The 18,629-nt window shown below is 42.6% G+C and overlaps 1 protein-coding gene across 9 annotated transcripts in view; it reads left to right on the forward strand.

Annotated features, from left to right (window-relative positions):
- Nucleotides 1-18,629, forward strand: part of Ankrd44 (ankyrin repeat domain 44) — a 264,217-nt gene that overhangs the window by 142,929 nt on the left and 102,659 nt on the right. For all 9 annotated transcript variants that reach the window (XM_040753614.1, XM_040753617.1, XM_040753618.1 and 6 more), the window contains exons 4-7: nt 688-758; nt 11,967-12,167; nt 12,492-12,579; nt 17,558-17,700. In XM_040753614.1, the coding sequence (XP_040609548.1) occupies nt 688-758; nt 11,967-12,167; nt 12,492-12,579; nt 17,558-17,700 (503 nt within the window). The remainder of the gene's footprint in view (nt 1-687; nt 759-11,966; nt 12,168-12,491; nt 12,580-17,557; nt 17,701-18,629) is intronic.

Consider the following 18,629-nt stretch of genomic DNA (forward strand, 5'->3'; position numbering starts at 1 on the left):
ACTGCTGAAATCAAAATGCAAATCCCAGTCTTTGTCCATAAACCCCTTGTCTTTCCAACCCATTTCACGTCAGAGCACTTAGCTCAAGGCTTCCCATTCTATTGTGGTCTTCACATAGGTAAAGGACTTTAAACCCCATTAAACAAGTTAGTAAAATAGACTTTCAAGTTACTTTAACTTGGTTTAAAAAACGAATTTGTCAGTGGCTCTCAACCTTCACAGCATGTTTACAATAACTTTGGGAACCTTGGGCTCCAAACAAAACCAAACCAAAGAAACTTGTGCCTGCTGACACCTCAAACTGATGAAAGGGATGGGTATCCCCTTTGGGGGTTTAGGCTGTTTTCTCTGATGAACGCATGTTTCTCAGTGTGAGCCAGTTTCTGCTTGGGCTTGAACCTGTCTGTCTGCTCCGTGGCACAAAGAAGTTGTGAATAATCTGCACAGGCTTTCTGTCCAAACACTTCATGGAATATGGATTATTGTATCAAAATACCTGGGTAGTACTAGAGGGATGACTGGGAAATTGGGGAAGATGGATTTCTGTTGGTCCCTTTATCCCACATAAAATCCTGTTAAATTGCACCTAATGCAAAGAAAAGAAGATCTGCTGGTTATAGCAGGCAAAAAGGAGCAACACCCAGCCCTTGACTCTACTATGTCCTAACTTGTGCTGTTTGGTTGCAGGAGCTCGTGTGAATGCCAAGGACAACATGTGGCTGACTCCACTGCACCGGGCTGTTGCTTCCAGAAGTGAAGTGAGTGATCCTCTCCTTTAGTCTACTACCTACTACTGTCTGTAGAGAAAGGATGCTTTTCACCGAGCCCAGGATGCTCATGGGAGGTCAAAGCCTTTTATGCCTAGTATCAGAGGGTGACCCAAATGGGCAGCTCTTTGTCTTGCTGATGTCAGACAAGGTGCAGTAGGAGTGTCTTATAGTTTCTATTGCTGCAATGAAACACCACGACCAAAGGCAAGCTGGGGAGGAAAGGGTTTATTTGACTTACACTTCAATGCTGCTATTCATCACTGAAGGAAGTCAGAACAGGAACTCAAGCGGGGCAGGATCCTGGATGCAGGAGCTGATGCAGAGACCAGGTATGGTACCACCCATCATGGGCTGGACCCTCCCCCACTGATCACTAATTGAGTAAATGCCTGATAGCTCGATCTCATGGAGGCCTTTCCTCAACCGAGGCTCTTTCCTCTGGTGATTCTAGCTTGTGTCAAGTTGACATACAAAACTAGCCAGTTGCAAGGAGGGGTCTTGGTCATCCAAGTTGGACAGCATCTCAGCAGGCTATTCTTCAGAAAGACCACCGTGGCTGCCGGGTGAAAGCAGGTTCGGCATACAGGAGTTCCGATGGGGCTGCCGGCAAGAGACCGAAAGAAATAGGAGATGGCAGGGGGAGGAACTAGTCATTTCAGAGACAGTCAGAGGCAAACCTGACAGGATTTGGGTAGCTTGGGAGAATGAGGTAGAAAAAAGCTGGCAGGTGAGTGTCTGGGTGTTGGGGTGTGGGAACTGGAGTCCTGGGAGCTAGTTTGTTCTTTTTGGGATACAGACTGGGAAATAGGTCCCTGGAATGTAAGCTCCATGGGGGCAGGAAGTTTATTTATTTATTTTATTCTGTGATGGATTCCAAACCTAGAACGTTCCTGCTATAGAGTGAGAGTGGTACTCAAAAACTAAGTTTGTTGTTGAATGCTGGAGATATGTGAAGACAGCCAATTGGCTCTCATTATTTATATGTAAGTCTGGACATCAGGGGTAAGGAGGATGATATGGAAACCATGGTAAATGGATCAGCTGGCACAGTGGGAGGCTAGTGTATGGAAAGGGAAGGCCACCATGGGAGCCGGGCTGGGAGGGAACCTGGCGAGCATCAGCCTGGCCAGAGAGGGCAGGAGAGTCTCACCTCAAAGGCACTGAGCATTGTGTGGGTAAATTTGTCTTGCAGAGCTGCCCCTCTGGCACTGGAGGAGGTGGTGGTCTCCAGGGACACTGAGGAGCAAGGCTGTGTGACAACTCGTATGATGGCTCATGTGTCTGCATCCATGCCTGCTGTTTCTCTTTGGCAGCTGTGGGAATTTCAGACTAAACTCCTTACGTGGAAGCTTAGTGCTTGTTACTGCCCTTGTTGCTCTGGGTGCTGGCTGTTGGGAGTTGTTTAAAATGGGTTGGCTGTGTTCTCTTTCTAAAGAGCCCGTGTGGAGGAGGGAGGTAAAGAATCCTGAACTGCCTTGCTCAGAACCAGGGAACTCACCTGATGGTCCATGTTGCATTTCTGTTGTACCAGGGGAAACAGGCACAGCGGCTGCTTGAGGCAGGAAGACTGGTCTTAGATGAGCTTCTTCACAGGAGAGTACTCCATAGGCTAGATTTTAAGATGACTTAATCCTTAGTAAATTTATTGTCTTTTTTTTTTTTTTTTGGTTTTTCAAGACAGGGTTTCTCTATATTGTTTTGGAGGCTGTCCTGGAACTCGCTCTGTAGATCAGGCTGGTCTCAAATTCATAGAGATCCATCTGCCTCTGCCTCCCGAGTGCTGGGATTAAAAGTATGTGCCACCAACACCCGGCTAATTTATTGTCTTTTTAAATCATATGCAAGCATAGAGAGGGCCTTTTCTTCCTTAGCTAAAGTAAAGTCTTTTTAGTGTGTGAATTTGGACACTTTCTGCATATCATGCACTGCAAATGAAGATGGAGTTTCAAAGGAAATAACTTTAGGGGAGAGAGGGGCACACAACATCTGGTTTCAGAACCCAGTGTCCTTGCTAAATAATTGCTCATACAAAAGCTTTGAGCCTCAGAGCATCCATTTACCACCAGTCACCAGGGCACTGTTGTTGTATGTCTTGGTGTTTGAGCGCAGTCTGACCAGTGATGGTTGTTCAGTTCTTAAGCTTCTGTGTCTATGAAGCACTTGTTGCTTCCTTAACCAAATAGCAAGGTTTTCTGGGTAAAAAAAAAAAAGAATTGATTTCTGATAGCTCTTGCTGGGGAGGAACTAAATGTAAACTTACAAAAGACAATACATAATATCTGACACAGTTAAAGTTTTCTAATGAAAACCGGAGCCTTGAGTTTGTCGTTAGAGTTGACTATGCACTGATCTGAACTTAGCCTCATCTTGATGCAATGGAAGTCTGAAATTCAGGCTCATTTTTTTTCTTTTGGATTTGGTCCTCTTGCTATTCTTTTATGCATCCCCTTACTAGTTGTTGTGGGGAAGGGGAGTAGTCCTAATGGGGAAAGGACAGGGGAGTTTGGTTTTTAGTATTTGGCCATTAGCACTTGCTAAAGAGGATGCTGAGTTTCAGTATGAGCTGGCACATGCCTCTAGTCCTCAGATTGAGATAGTTAATGAGTGTGTAGTAAAAACAATTTCTTTATTGACAAGCACCCCCAGTATCATCTAGCACCCCCAATATCATCACCTGGCACATCTGGGTGTCCCAGTGTCAAAACAATTCTGAACCAAACAACATTGTCTCCATGTCTGCTACCTAATGCCCCACTGGCCCCACCTTTGCTGAGTTTTCCCCAAGGTGGTGGAGAAATGAAGAGACTTTACAAGTTTCGGAGAAATGTACTTTGTAACAGTGGCCAAGAGAGATAAACAAGACTTGAGAATTCTGAAGAGAATATTCTGAAAGTTGGGAACGATTTCCTCTGGTCTCTCCTGCCTAGGGTGTTCCTCTTGCTTCGTCACTTTGTTTTCTGGGCTAGATCATCTGGCAAGAACAGAGTGAGATGCATGCAAGCCTGGAACTGAACATGGAAATCTTAGCATTTGTTCTTGAGGCCCACTGGGTGGAAGACACTGTCAGCTATGCTGTGGGGTACTTCAGGGTACACACAGCATGGCCTCTGAGATTATGATGCTTGGGGCCTGAGATGGCCCAAGTGTGAATGTGCTGGCGTCTTACACGTTCTCCATCTGCTGTGGTGATCTGGGTGGCACTAACGGGGAATTGCTGTACTTCGCACTTCCCTGTTCTAGAGACTATGTTTGGGTTAGAAAAGTTAAAATCGTATGCATCCTGTGCTTGGGGTGTTGGTTTGAGGACACCGTGTTTTCCTAAATGTTGCCATTCTGAGGATTTATTGAGCTTTCACTATGTGCTAAAGACCTTCTGAGCATTAGTCTTTGTTAATCTCTGACATTGTATCATTGGCCATACTAACTTAGGAAGTGTGGCCTCAGAGGAGTTAAGTTTGGAACAAAAGGGGTTACAGCCGCAGGTGGAGGAGAGTATGGCCAGGAATACTTCTTGCTTACACCATGCTCTGCTGTCTGCCTCAGATCACCCCCTGGACACTGTCTCAACCAGCAAACATCTGGTTTTGCCTTCTCTTCAGAAAAAGGTCTGACAATGGGAATAAAGATTTTTCTAGGGTTGAATGTTTTATAATAGACTTCCTGGAATGTAGGTGGGTTATACTCAGATTTAGTGTGCATTGTTAAGTCTTCAAATGTGCTTGCTAAAAGATATTGTTCTAGAATTCTCCCCAGTGGCCCTGCTGGAGCTGATAGTTGGGCCTAGAAATATTCATCTTTAAAAGAAAATAGTAAGGCATGCCTCACTATGAGACCTAAGACTGGATACTGGGGATGCTTTTAAAGAAGTTTATATATTATTTTAAGTTATTTCCTCACCTTTAAAAAAATCTTCCTCCTGCCTTTATGATCCCTGGCTTATCCCTACTTGTTCTTTTCCCATATCCATTGCTTCTGGTCTTCCTTTGTGATCCATTTAGTTTAATGAGGGTCAGCTGTGGGCTTGGAACTTTGCCATTAGAGCTCAGTGGAGCACCAATGGGCACACAATTGAAGGCAATGACAACCCTTTAATCTATCAGTTGAAACTAGTTCATCACTGAACTGTCCATGTTTGGTTCATTTCTGGGTCCATTCTGATATGATACATGTGATTATATATTATTTATGATTTAATAAAGCCATTGGAGATCAAAATGCAAAGCTAGCCATGGCCATAGAACCAGGCAGTGTTGATACACACCTTTAATCCCAGGACTCAGAAGACAGAGGCAGATGGATCACTGTTAGTTCAAGATGTGGAGCAACATGAAATTAAGTCTAAAAGAGAAACCACTCATTCAAAGGTGATCTCAGCACTTGGGATCACACGCCTTTAATCCCACCACTAGAAGGGTGGAAACAGGAGTGATATGGCTGGCTGGAGAAAGGAATGTAAGGCAGAAGGAGACAGGAATTTAGGGGATTACAGTCTGAGCTTGGTGGAGAGCAGTGCAGTCTGCATATTGCCTCCTCTGAGGATTTGGGGAGACAGGATCACCCATTCTGGCCTGAGGTAGAGGTAAGAGCTATCCGGTGGGTTGCTTTGCTTCCCTCTGATCTTCAACTTGAACCCCAATATCTGTGACTGGGTCTCTTATTATTCTTGTTGCAGATCCAGTGTAGTCATCTGCCGCTGTTGAGGGTTTGTGATTGCAGTGACTGTGTTGTCCAGAAGATGTTAGTCTGTCTTCTGGCCCTTATATTCTTTCCATCCCATCTTCTGCGATGTCTCGAGCTTTGGAGGGGATGGCATAACATCTTGTTTAGGGCTGATCACTCAACCATCATTATTCTCATCCCCTTTTGTAGCACAGTCTTCATTCATTGCAGTTCACTGGACAGAGGGTTCTCTGGTTAATGCTGAGAGTGGTAACTGTCAATGGGTGTAAATACATGTTTTGAAGGCAATTCTACACTTTGTTAATTTAATTAAACAATAGAATTGAATTCCCTATAGAGCTTGTGACCTACCCACTACCATGGGCTTTTGAATGGGGTTTATAGTAACAAGTATGGAGGTGCAGAATGAACCTCAAATCCAATCAGGGAAATGTTGGTTGCCTCCACAATAGCCATGCCACTGATGTTGGTATTATAGCTTCTAGGATTCACCAATGGGTAAGACTGTTGATGCCCTTTCTACCTCAGCCACTTGCATAGCACCTTCCAGCACTGTGCAAGCTATCCAGTAGGGAGTTCCAGGTCACTACAGATACTTTTGTATTTGTCTTTTCCTAACACTGGAAGATGAGGTTTTGTGAATAGTCCCCCGAGAATGTTCTCCTATTCCCAAGTCTCTAGTGAAACCTTCGTACTGCTAGTCCATATAATAACTGTACCCTAATTGTAATAGTAAAGTATTTTAGTTTGGTAATGGATACTTCTAGAAGAATAATCACGTTAATTGAGCAAATTGGTTGAGCACCAATTTATACAGCTCTCAGAACATGAAATTGCTGTAATCAATATGGGATAAAAGCCCTGAAGTATTACAGTAATATAAGCCTTCAGGATTCACGTGTGGCCTTAGGGGCATGTGCCTACAGCACAGCAACTGCCATGTTAATGTGTGCCAGTTACTGTTTACAGACCTTGCTAATGACCACACCCTTTTTATCCCACCAAAGTTCTGGACTGTGTAGTGTGTACAAGGCACCAGCCTCACTCTGTGGAGAATACAGAAAGCTGTCTAAGACCAGAGCCTGACCTAAAGCAACTTACAATTCATCAAATTTGACATTGTATACACCTGCAAAAGCTATTTCTAGTTTTGAACCTTACTACTCCATAGTGACTTGTGGAGTTTAAGTACAGTGCGTATTTGAGAGTAATGTGAGCTTTCAGAAACTTTGAGAGAAACTGAATAACTTCATGTTCAGGTGTGGTGGCTTGTGCCTGCAATTGTAGCACTTGAGAATCTGAGCCCAGAGGATCCTGAATTCAAGAACAGCCTGTGCTGCACAGGGAGCCACATCTCAATAAACGAAAAAAGACAAGCAAAAAGGAAAGGAAAACCCAACTATAACAATAAACTCACAAGCGGAAAGTTGAATACCTGTTAGATTCAATAAGTTAATATTTTTATCTTTTATAATTTTTATTCTAGTTGTTTTTTTATTATATTTTGCAAAAGTTCTGGGTTGTGATGTACTGGAAATAATAATAATTTTTTTGAGATTATCTAGTCTTTTTTTTTGAGACGTCTGCTTCTGAGAGCTGGATTATGGCATTGCGGTGGTTTGAATAGGTATGGCCACCATAGACTCATGTGTTTGAATGCTTGGCCTATAGAGAGCGGCACAGTAAGGAGGAGTGGTCTTTTTGGAGTAGGTGTGACCTTACTGGAGGAAGTGAGTCACTGTGAGGGCAGGTTTTGAGGTCTCATATGCTCAAGATACACCCATTGTGGGACACAGTTCACTTCCTGTTGCCTGAGATCAAGATGTAGAACTCTTGGCTACCTCTTTAGCACCATGCCTGCCTGCATGCCACCATGCTTCCTGGTGTGAAGATAATGGGCTAAACCTCTGAAACTGTAAGCCAGCCCCAAGTAAATGTTTTCCTTTATTAGAATTTCCATGGCCATTGTGTCTCTTCACAACAATAGAAGCCCTAACTCTGACAGGCATCTACTACCATTACCACGCTTAGTTGAAAATGCAATTGTTAAAAAACTATACCTTCACTCCAGATGATTGAGAAGCCACTTTTAAAGTATCTTTCTTAATTCAGAAAGTATTGACCTCCTCCCTCTAGTGTTAGTTTCCTCTTCAGCCTGTAAATTATGTCAGAGGAAACTTAGACATTAAATTTTAGCTAGAGTGCAAAACAGGAAAAGAAAGTCATCTTTGCTTAAGAAAACATTCATCTAAGTAGCCATACAATTACTTCCTCACAAAACAAAGGCAAAGCACTTCCAAGGTTAAAGTGCTAGAAATAAAAATGCAGTTTCAAAACCGAAATCTTTTTTAAAGCAAATATTTGGTACTGCCTAAACATTTTATTAGATTTCTATTAGATATATTAAGCCAGTTTGATGGGTTAAAGCTACAGTTTAAAATTATAAATAATTAAGGAAAATTAACATCTGGAAGCATTCATGCCAGGATACTTATTTGGCTGATCTCATCAGAGTCTAGTAGAAAACACATGTTTCCCTGAGTTAGCCAGGCTGATGGGTCATGACCCTGAACTTCAGCCATCCTGCCCTTGAAATGAGACTTCTTGTGAATGGAAAAGGTCATCCCAGGGGACCACCAGGCCTTATCTATTTTGTATGCTTGTGAATTTAATGCTATCATCTTTGTTGTTTTGTACTGGGCACTTATTCTAGGTCCTTGTGCATGATGGGCAAGTGCTCTATCTTTAAGCTGTATCCACAGCCCCCAAATCATCTTAAGCTACTATATTTTTTGTTTTAAAAATATTATTTATTTTAATTTTTGAGAGTACACTGTAATTGCATCATTTCCCTTTTCCTTTTTTCCTCTGAGCCATCCCATATAAACCTCGTCTCTCTTTCAAGTTTATAGACTCTTGTTTTTCATTAATTGTTGTTTCTAATATATTCCGAAATATATAGCTACTACTTGCTCCATCTGTATAATGTTGCTTGTGTGTATATTTTCAGGGGTGACCACTTGGTATCAGATAACCAATTGGTGAGCTTTTCCCTGGGGTAGACCTTTGCTCCGACTCTCGTCATTCCTTAGTTGCCTATACTTCTTTGTGTAGGTCATAGGATTTCCTCTGTTTGCTTTAGCATGTCTGGTGTTGCTCAACTCAGATTTGGCAGTCAAGTTGGTGAGACTTTATGGGTGTAGTTTCTGACATTCCTCGGAGACACAATCTCACAGTAAACTTCCTGCTCCAACTTTTACAGTCTCTTCACCCCCTCTTCTGTAATTTCCTTGAGCCTTAGGGGCAGGATTTGTGTTGCAGATGTTTTCATGTTGTAAAAAGTGAATTTTCGGAAATTAAGAACTCCTCCTTTGTATACTATATATTTCTTGATGGAGTCTTCTCACATTACCAAGAGGGGAAGAATGGGAGTCATGAAAGAGACAGATATAAATATGAAAACGGAGAATGGCAGAGATAAATCATGTAACAAAAGTCAAGAAAAAAATAAAGGTCATGGTACTTCAAGGCATCCTTGATCTGTAAGAGCTGGATGTGAAAGGCCAGCGTGGTAACGCTTGCAGTCACATGAGGAAAGTTCTCAAAGAAGAGATGTCCTGCCCTGTACATTTTCTCTCCCCAGCTGATAATAAACTTGAACTCTTGAAGTGCAACCCTAATGTCATGATCACCCTTCCTTTAAGGCTGACACGATTATGTAAGGAGCATATGTCCTCTCTCTAGTACTCTCTTGGCGATTTCAAAGAACTCTGGGAGAGTTGGCTTACTGATGGCACCCCCTCCACTCTAGTTAATGTGTCTGTTTCTGTAAGTTTGCTCTTTGGCTGCTGTGTCCACCCCTTCTCTGCACACACCACTGAGGTCTTCACCTCTTCTTCTGGGGCAGATCACGCCATGTCTTCCTACTCAGTTTGTGATGACGTCTTCAGCTCTTCTTCTGGAGCACACCACGCCATGGCTTCCTACTCACTGTGTGAAACACAGCAGCTCTATATGTCCTCCACCAGATTCACGACTGATCCTCACTGCACCATCAGGGCATTACTTAACATGGAGGCCCCCGACTTTCAGCGTAACTTCCTCCTCAGAAGGCGACTTAGTTATAAACATTTTCCAGCAAGTAAAGCTTTAATCAGACTTTGTAATTTTCAGTTTCTGATAATTTAACCAAGGGTTTCTCCAGGGAGTTTTCAGACTTTTTCTGTAAAGGGCGAGAAAGCATGTTTACCTTTGAGGTTTCCTGTCCCAGCTTCTCAGCTCTGCTGTGGTGTCGTGAAAGTAGCCGTGCACACTGTGAAAGCAGATGAATGAGGCTGTGTTGCCCAGTTTTGTTTTGTTTTTTTTTACAAAAACAAGATGCAATACTTATATGGTTTGCATGATTAAAATGTGTTAAAAACACTGATTGCGGCACAGGTTGGCCTTTAATTCAAGATCTTCCAACTTCCTAAACTGTCTTGGGGTTTCTATTGCTATGAAGAGACACCATGATCATGACAACTCCTTTCTTTAAAAAAATAACTATTAATTGACTTAACATCCTCCTTCCTCTCCTCCCACTCTCCTCTACCTTCTCTTTCCGTCCCCCATTCACTCCTCCTCTGTTTCTGTTCAGGAAAGGGCAGGCTCCCATGGATATCAACAAAACATGACATATCAAGTTGTAGTAAGACTGAGCACCTCCCCTAGTGCTAATGCTGGGCAACATGACCCATTATGAGAAATAGGGTTCCAAGAGCCAGCAAAAATCAGAGACAACCTCTGCTCCCATTGATAGGAGCACCAGGGTAAAGCCACAGACCCAGGAAAGCTAGGTAAGAGAGGGCTCAAGGTGGGACATATGAATCTTCTTGTGAAGGGGAAATAGAATAGGAAGGGGTACATGTGGGGAAATGTGAACAGGAGAGATCATGTTGGGGGAGGATGGAAGGAGAGAGTTCTGGAAGAGACAACTGGAATTGGGGGGCATATTGGGGATGATCTAGAAACCTAGTACAATGGAAATTCTCAGGAATCTATGAAGGTAACACTAGCTGAAACTCCTAGAAATGTGGAATATACAGGCTAAACTGGTCATCTCCTATAACCAGGCAAGACTTCTAGTGGAGGGATTGGGACACTAACCTACAATTTGTTGTGCCTACAAGATGTGCTAAGGTATGGGTGGTACAGAAATTGTTGGAGTGGCCAGCCAATGACTGGTCTAGCTTGAGATCCATTCCTCAAGAGGGAATCTACCCCTGACACTGCCTGGAGGGTCAGGACTCAGAGGCTGAATAGCCTAGAGACCCAGTATAGAACCAAACACAACTGGAAAAAAAACAATGAAATGATTCCTAGTGATAGTCTGCTATACTCACAGACTGGAGCATAGCTCAGGTGACATCAGAGGCTTCACCCAGAAACTGATGGAAACTGATGCAAAGACTGCAGACAAACAATAGGCAAAGCTTGGAGATCCTGTAGAAGAGGGAAGGAAGGATTATTGGAGACAGAGGGGTCAAGGATACCACAAGAAATCCACAGAATCAACTAATTTTGGCTCATAGGCTCTCACAGAGACTGAACCAACAGCAAGGAAGCATGCATGGGACTGACCTAGGTACTTTGCATGTCTTACAGTTGTATAGTTTGATCATCTTGTAGAGCCCCTTACAGTGGGAGTAGGGGCTGTCTAGACTTTTTCTGGTTTTGGGGAACCTTTCTCCCTACTGGTGACCTTGTCAAGCTTTCAACTTGATGTGCAATGTTTGGTTGATATCCATGGGAGACCTGCCATTTTCTGAATAGAAATGGAAGGGGAGTGGGTAGAAGAGCAGAGGGGTTGCTTGTAGGGGAGGGACTAGGAGTAGAGGAAGGAGGGGAAATGTGGTAGGGTTGTAAAACTAAACAAAACCAAAAAGTGGTTCTAGAATGTGATGGGATTTGTGAATTTGTTCACTAATTGGTAGATTCCTGTCATTTTAGATGACATTGTTGTGGGAGTTTTTCTTAGAGATTTTAACCCAATGTGCACATCTGTACATGTATGCTTTTAGATGGTCTAAGGAGGTCTAAAAAGAAAACTGTCTTTAGAAGATGTATTTGATTTTAGATGGGGGCCAGGCTCATGACTTGATCAAGGGAGATAAAGTGAATGTCTTTTTTTCTTCTTCTTCTTTTGGTTTTTTGAGACAGGGTTTCTCTGTGGATTTGGAGGCTGTCCTGGAACTCGCTCTGTAGACCAGGCTGGTCTTAAACTCACAGAGATCTACCTGCCTCTGCCTCCCAAGTGCTGGGATTAAAGGCGTGCACCACCACTGCCTGGCTGTGAATGTCTTATTCGGTGCTATTCTTCAGGTCTTTACTTCATGTGACTTGGCTTTTCCACAGCCTGCCTGGGAGGAAGCACTCTTTCCTTTCTCACCACAGGTCCTGTGTCCTGAGAAGACCTCATACACAGGAAGTGTTGATCGGGCATCTGTCAGTGACCCTGAAAAACTGCTTTTGTTGTAGGAAGCAGTGCAAGTATTGATTAAACACTCGGCGGATGTCAATGCGAGAGACAAGAATTGGCAGACCCCCCTCCATGTGGCAGCAGCCAATAAGGCTGTCAAGTGTGCAGAAGTGATCATCCCACTACTGAGCAGTGTTAATGTCTCTGACCGAGGAGGGCGCACAGCCTTGCACCATGCAGCTCTGAATGGACACATGGAGGTGAGAGTTCTCCTCACTGGGAACTGGGACAAGTGGCTCAGACCCTGTTAGCCATAGGTGGAGCCATTGTGAATGGTGAGACTTTACGTGAAAGTGAAATAGAAGTATGTCACTTGGGCAGTTCTATCCATTCTCAAATTCAGACCAGAAAATGTGGATTGTCCTATCTGTCTTCTCTTTGACATGTATGGCAGGGCCTGCTGTGATATCATCTTTCTTGTCTAAATCCCTGACTTGTTGTTAGGGTTGATGCTAATTTGGTTTAGCGAGGAGCCCTCATCAATGCAGAGCAAACATTTGATTTCATTGTTTTTTATCTTTCAGATGGTCAATTTACTCTTGGCCAAGGGGGCAAACATCAATGCATTTGACAAGAAGGACCGGCGTGCTCTCCACTGGGCAGCATACATGGGTGAGGACTCTGTGTGTGGAAAGCAAAGTTCAGGGGTCATTACTAGCTCAATGGAAGGGCAAGTGCCCAGTGTGCATAAGACTCTGGTTTGATCCCCAACATAACAACAACTAAAAGCCAAAAGCAGAAGCCATAGGCCCTTGTTGACCATGTAGGCTTTCTTGGACAAGTCTGACTTAAGGGTTGGATTCCACTTGAATGAAGATTTGGCCCATTTTCCTGGCATCTGTTAAGTGCTCTAGTTGGCCAGTTGCCTCGTCAGAGGCTTATTTATCCCCAAAGAGGGGGAGGATGACTCATGGTCTGGACCTCTCTGAACATTCTTCACTCTGGATTGGAAAGCGACACACTTTGCCTGTATGTTAGCTTGTTATGGCATCAAATAAAGTGCTTAGGAAAGAAAGTAGACTGGTTAACAATGTAATACACCATGCTCTTTGTCTCTAAACTGATAAATACCTTTAAAAGAAACAAAGGGAAGGAAGAGAGGATAGTTTCCTGGCTCATTTGTAGGTAGAAGTGATGGAATTCCTGTATATCGGGCTTTGGCTACACTGTGTTCAAAGTGGAAGCCCACAGGCTTCCCTCCTGTCCTCTTCACTCTGCTGGAGTTGAAGAAAGAAGGTACATCTCTGTTTTGTCCTTTTCTTTTGATTGGTGCAAAGACCTTGGACAAATGACCATTCTCACAGTTTATTCTCAATGAAGACATGAGACATGAAGAACTAAGATTCTTCTGTGAGTTTCTGGTTGTAGAAGAACCTGTAATTAGAAAAGAAGACAGGGTTCTATCAGACTGGTTGCACACATGCTGGTACCCACTCAGGGGATAGTGCTTTAATAAATTCCAGAGGTTCCACACAATGGTGCACAGAACAGCAATGGTGTACATGCGTATTTATAAACATCAAGGGTTTGTGACATACTAAGGGGAAATGCATCATAGAGAAGTACATATAATATGGTAACATGTATATTTCCCATTGCAGTAGAAACTTCTAAACAGTGAGGGGAAATTTGGGAAATAAATACTGAAATATTAGATAGTATCTTCAGGGATTGGTGATTGACTTCTTTTTCCAAGCATTTTTTTGCCTGTTTGAGTCAGTTTGACAAACTTTTTGTTTTTGTTTTTTGTTACAATGCTGTCAGCCAATGTCCAATGTCCAGGACGTCTCATTGGCTAGTTCTGTCTTAAGTATTAACCCATAACTACTAATATATATATATATGTACATATATATATGTGTGTGTGTGTGTGTGTGTATGTGTGTGTACATATATATATATATATATATATATATATTTCTATAAGGTCTTACTGAGGATGCCAGCCTCATGTGTCCTCTCTTCCTGGGATCACATGGAGACTCTCTGCTCTTGACTACATTTCCCAGACTCCTCCTCGACTCCTAGTCCCATTTATCTTGCTTTCCTATTGGCCAACAGTGCTTTATTTATCAACCAATAAGACAAACATATACACAGAAGGACTTCCCCCCATCATCTCCTCTTTTCTGTCTAAATAAAAAGACATTTAACATAGTCAAACTATAATAACAGAACAGTTATCAAATAAGAACTATAGTTACAATATTTAGTCCATTAACATTTAGCAAGATTTAAAGATAATATTTTATCATCCTATTTGTGTGAGTCTAAAGTCTTTTTTATTGTTATTTTTAAATTTAAATTTAAATTAGAAACAAGGTTGCTTCACATGTGAATTCTAGGTCCCTCTCCCTTTCCCTCCCCTCCTCCCACGCCATCCCACCAACCCCTCCAATATCCCCTCATTTCCCCAGGGAGGGTGAGGCCCTCCATGGGGGTGTCCATAGTCTGTCATTTCATCCAGGGCAGGGCCTAGACCCTCCCCCAAGAGTCCAGGGTGAGAGTACATCTCTCATTGTTGGATGGGTGCCCAAAGTCCATGTGTATACTCGGGATAAATACTAATCTACTGCCCAAGGCTCAATAGATTACCTAGGCCTCCTCACTGATACCCATATTCAGGGGGTCTTGATCAGTCCTATGCTGGATTCCCAGACATCAGTCTGGGATTCAAGAGCTAACCCTTGTCAGGTCAGCTGTTTCTGGGAGTTAAACCAGCTTAGTCTTAACCCCTTTGGTTATCAGTCCTCCCTCTCTGTCACTGGATTTCTTGAGTTCAGCTCAGTGCTTAGCCATGGGAGTCTGCCTCTGCTTCCATCAGCCACTGAATGAAAGTTCTGTTTCCCAGACTCTCTGGCCACAGGATTGTAGGCTGGCACTCCCCAGATCTATGTCTAAAATCCATATAGGAGAGAGTACATGCCATGTTTCTCTTTTTGTGACTGGGTTATCTCGACCAGTTTCTTCTAGTGCCATCCATTTGCCTGCAAATTTCAGGATTCCATTGTTTTTTTCTGCTAAATACTCCATTGTGTAAATATACCACATTTTCTCTATCCACTCTTCGTTTGAGGGGCATCTAGGTTGCTTCCAAGTTCTGGCTATTACAAATAATGCTGCTATGAACATAGTGGAACAGACATCTTTTGTATATATGCCTAAGAGTGGAGTTGCTGGGTCTTGTGGTAGGTTTATTCCCATTTTCCTGAGGAGTCTCCATACTGATTTCCAAAGTGGCTATACAAGTTGGCACTCCCACCAGCAGTAGAGGAGTGTTCCCCTTTCACCACAACCTCTCCAGCATAAATTGTCGTTGGTGTTTTTGATTTTAGCCATTCTGACAGGAGTAAGATGGTATCTCAGAGTTGTTTTGATTTGCATTTCCCGGATGGCTAAGGATGTTGAGCACTTTCTCAAGTGTGTTTTGGCCATTTTAGCCTCCTCTATTGAGAATTCTCTATTTAGTTCTGTAGCCCACTTTTTAATTGGATCCTTTGGTGTTTTGGAGACTTGCTTCTTGAGTTCTTTGTAAATTTTGGATATCAGCCCTCTGTCAGATATGGGGTTAGTGAATATTTTTTCCCATTCTGCGGGCTGCCTTTTTGTCTTGCTGACTGTGTCCTTTGCCTTACTGAAGCTTCTCAGTTTCAGGAGGTCCCATTTATTAATTGTTGACCTCACTGTCTGTGCTACTGGTGTTATGTTCAGGAAGCTGTCTCCTGTACCAATTCGTTCAAGGGTACCACCCACATTCTCTTCTAAGAGGTTCAGTGTAGCTGGATTTATGTTGAGATCTTTGATCCATTTGGACTTAAGTTTTGTGCATGGCGATAGACATGGATCTATCCGCATTCTTCTACATGCCAACATCCAGTTATGCCAGCACTATTTGTTAAAGATGCTTTCTTTTTTCCATTGTATATTTTTGGCTTCTTTGTCGAAGATCAGACGTATGGGTTAATATCAGGGTATTCAATTCAATTCCATTGGTCTACCTGTCTATTTTTGCACCAATACCAAACTGTTTTCAGGACTACAGCTCTGTAATAGAGCTTGAGGTCAGGGATGGTGATGCCTCCAGATGTTGCTTTGTTGAGTAAGGTTGTTTTGCCTATCCTGGGTCTTATATGTAGCTTATCTTTTATCATAACTAAGGAAAAAAACAGATCCCACCACTGCAGATTTCTGAATGAATTCTTAGACTTACAGATCCCAAGAATCTTAAAATTTTGTAAGAATTAACTCTTTGTGTCGCAAAGACCTTGAATGGGTCCTCCTGCTCACTAAGTACTGGAAGTGAAGGAGTGGGGACTGACATGGGGGTACCCTCCTGTAATTCCAGCACTGTATCCATAGTGTATCCCTATGTCGGCCCCCATTCCCTCCTTCTTTCTTGAGTATCACAGACCTTTGAGTTGTCTAAAAGCAATCAGATGTCTAGATAAAATTCACACTGAGCTACTTAAAGAATCTGGAGGTTTCAAGCTTATGCTTTGTTGATGTATAGTTTAAATATTTTTGGTGACCTGAAGAAGTCAGTTCATTATTACTCATGTCATCAGGCTACAAATAGGAAAACATACATGTAGGTGACAATCCTTAGGATAATGGGATAAAAATTGGGGCAAGTAGCTTGAGATAGCACCACTAGTAATTGAAAATATTTTTTCTATATACAAGGTTTTGTGGATGAAGAATCAAATTTTTATAAAGCAAGCTTATAGTCCCCCACCACCTGCCTTACAAAGTTTAGGTTCAGCAGTCAGTATTTGTCTCCTGCCCCTCAGTTAGCTGTGATGTTTGTAACAATGAACTTTAGCTTGAGATGATCTTCAATTATAAAATAAAGGACAAACACATTTATCATAGTGAATTATGGAACAAAGTTCAAACAGCCACAGCAGTTGAGATTACGAGGCTTTTTATTTAGTGGATAATTTATGGGAGTTATTTTACATGGAAACATAAGGAATTGCCTTTTTGTTTATTAAAACCCAACAAAGCAATGGCAGTTTCCAGTGTAACAGTAATCTGGCAGTATTCTGATTTTTTAAATTTACTTTCCTAGATTAAATCATTACTGTTGGGCTTTTTTTGTGAGGAATAGCAATGGTCTTCATTTGAACTCAACCCTTGCTACTATTTCTGTTTTGAGTCAGTGTCTTGCTAAGCTATCTAAATTGGTATAGAATTCACTCTGTAGCCCCTGGTGTCTTTCAACTTGTTACTTCTTTTCCTCAGTCTCCCAGTGGCTGGGATTACACACTCAAATTCAGTACAACTTTGAAAGGCTGTGGTACCAATGTGTTGTCCGTCTCTGGTTCTTCTTTGTTGTCATGGTGAACTGTCACCTCCTTTGTTACATCTCCTTCAAGTCTTATTGAATCATCCCTTTTCTTCCCATGGGATTTATATACTGTCCAGCACATAGTTGGTACTCAATAAATGTTCATTGACTATATCTCATGAGGCAGCTTGGATTAGGAACATACTGGTGGAAAAAAAAAGCCAGTAATAATCTTTTTGGGTGCAATGAGTTGTCAAATTGCCTAATGAAGGTTAACAATGTTTTTGCTGTGTTGTCAAGGCCACCTAGATGTTGTGGCACTGCTTATTAACCATGGCGCTGAAGTTACCTGCAAAGACAAGAAGGGTTACACGCCCCTGCATGCTGCAGCCTCCAATGGGCAGATCAACGTGGTCAAACATCTTTTGAACCTGGGGGTGGAGGTAAGCCCTGATGGCTGTGCTACCACTTGGGTCCTGTCTTTTTGGGTTTTCTGAAGTGAAATCCTGTTTACATTTTTATTCAATTGGAAAAAATCTCATTTCATTGAGTCCTGTATTTCTTACTATGTGAGCTGATAAATTGTGATAGAGGCATTGATGAAATAACAGGAAACTAGAAACACAGTATATATATTGAGAAATATCTAAACATTCTCTATACATACACATATATAACACACACACACACACACACTCTCTCTCTCTCTCTCTCTCTCTCTCTCTCTCTTTAAAAAATTTGTTTTTTGAGACAGGATTTCTCTGTGTGACACTGGCTGTCCTGGAACTTGTTCTGGAGACCAGGTTGGCCTCTTGTGGCTCATAGCCCAAGACGATGAATGGATACCAGGGGTTGAACAAGGGTCTTTGGTGCTGAGCTACAGTCAGTCAGTTCCAGTCTCCCACATCCAGGAGCAGTAATGCTCAGGGTATCTTACCCCTGGAGGAAGGAGAGCCTAGTGCTGTGTGAGACCCAAATGGTGACACAGGGAACTGTGGACTAACACACCCCAGTTGCGCAGGAGGATGGCCCAGGTGAAGTGGCAGGCTCCAGAGTAGAACAATTGATTCTTGACCTGAGCCGAGGGCACGGGGTCCGCAAGTCACCTTTTTGCTAGCCCTTACCTGTTCATGAGCCCATGGCTTTTGGGTTTGTTCCTTTCTTTTCTGACATTTAAAAAGTGTCTTTGCCTTGTATCTTACTTCTCTTTCTCTAACTGGGAGACCCCCTCCACAGACTGAAATGTCTAGTGCCTCCTGGGTCATTTTTGTCATATTCAAGTTTGCTTGTCTTTTCCGGGGTTGAGTGGGGGGGGTTGACAGGGACTCTCGGGATACCTGCTGGGGAGCAAGTGAGCTCTTAATAATATGCT

Source organism: Mesocricetus auratus, unplaced genomic scaffold (assembly GCF_017639785.1).
Source record: "Mesocricetus auratus isolate SY011 unplaced genomic scaffold, BCM_Maur_2.0 Super-Scaffold_100010, whole genome shotgun sequence".
NCBI lineage: Eukaryota > Metazoa > Chordata > Mammalia > Rodentia > Cricetidae > Mesocricetus > Mesocricetus auratus.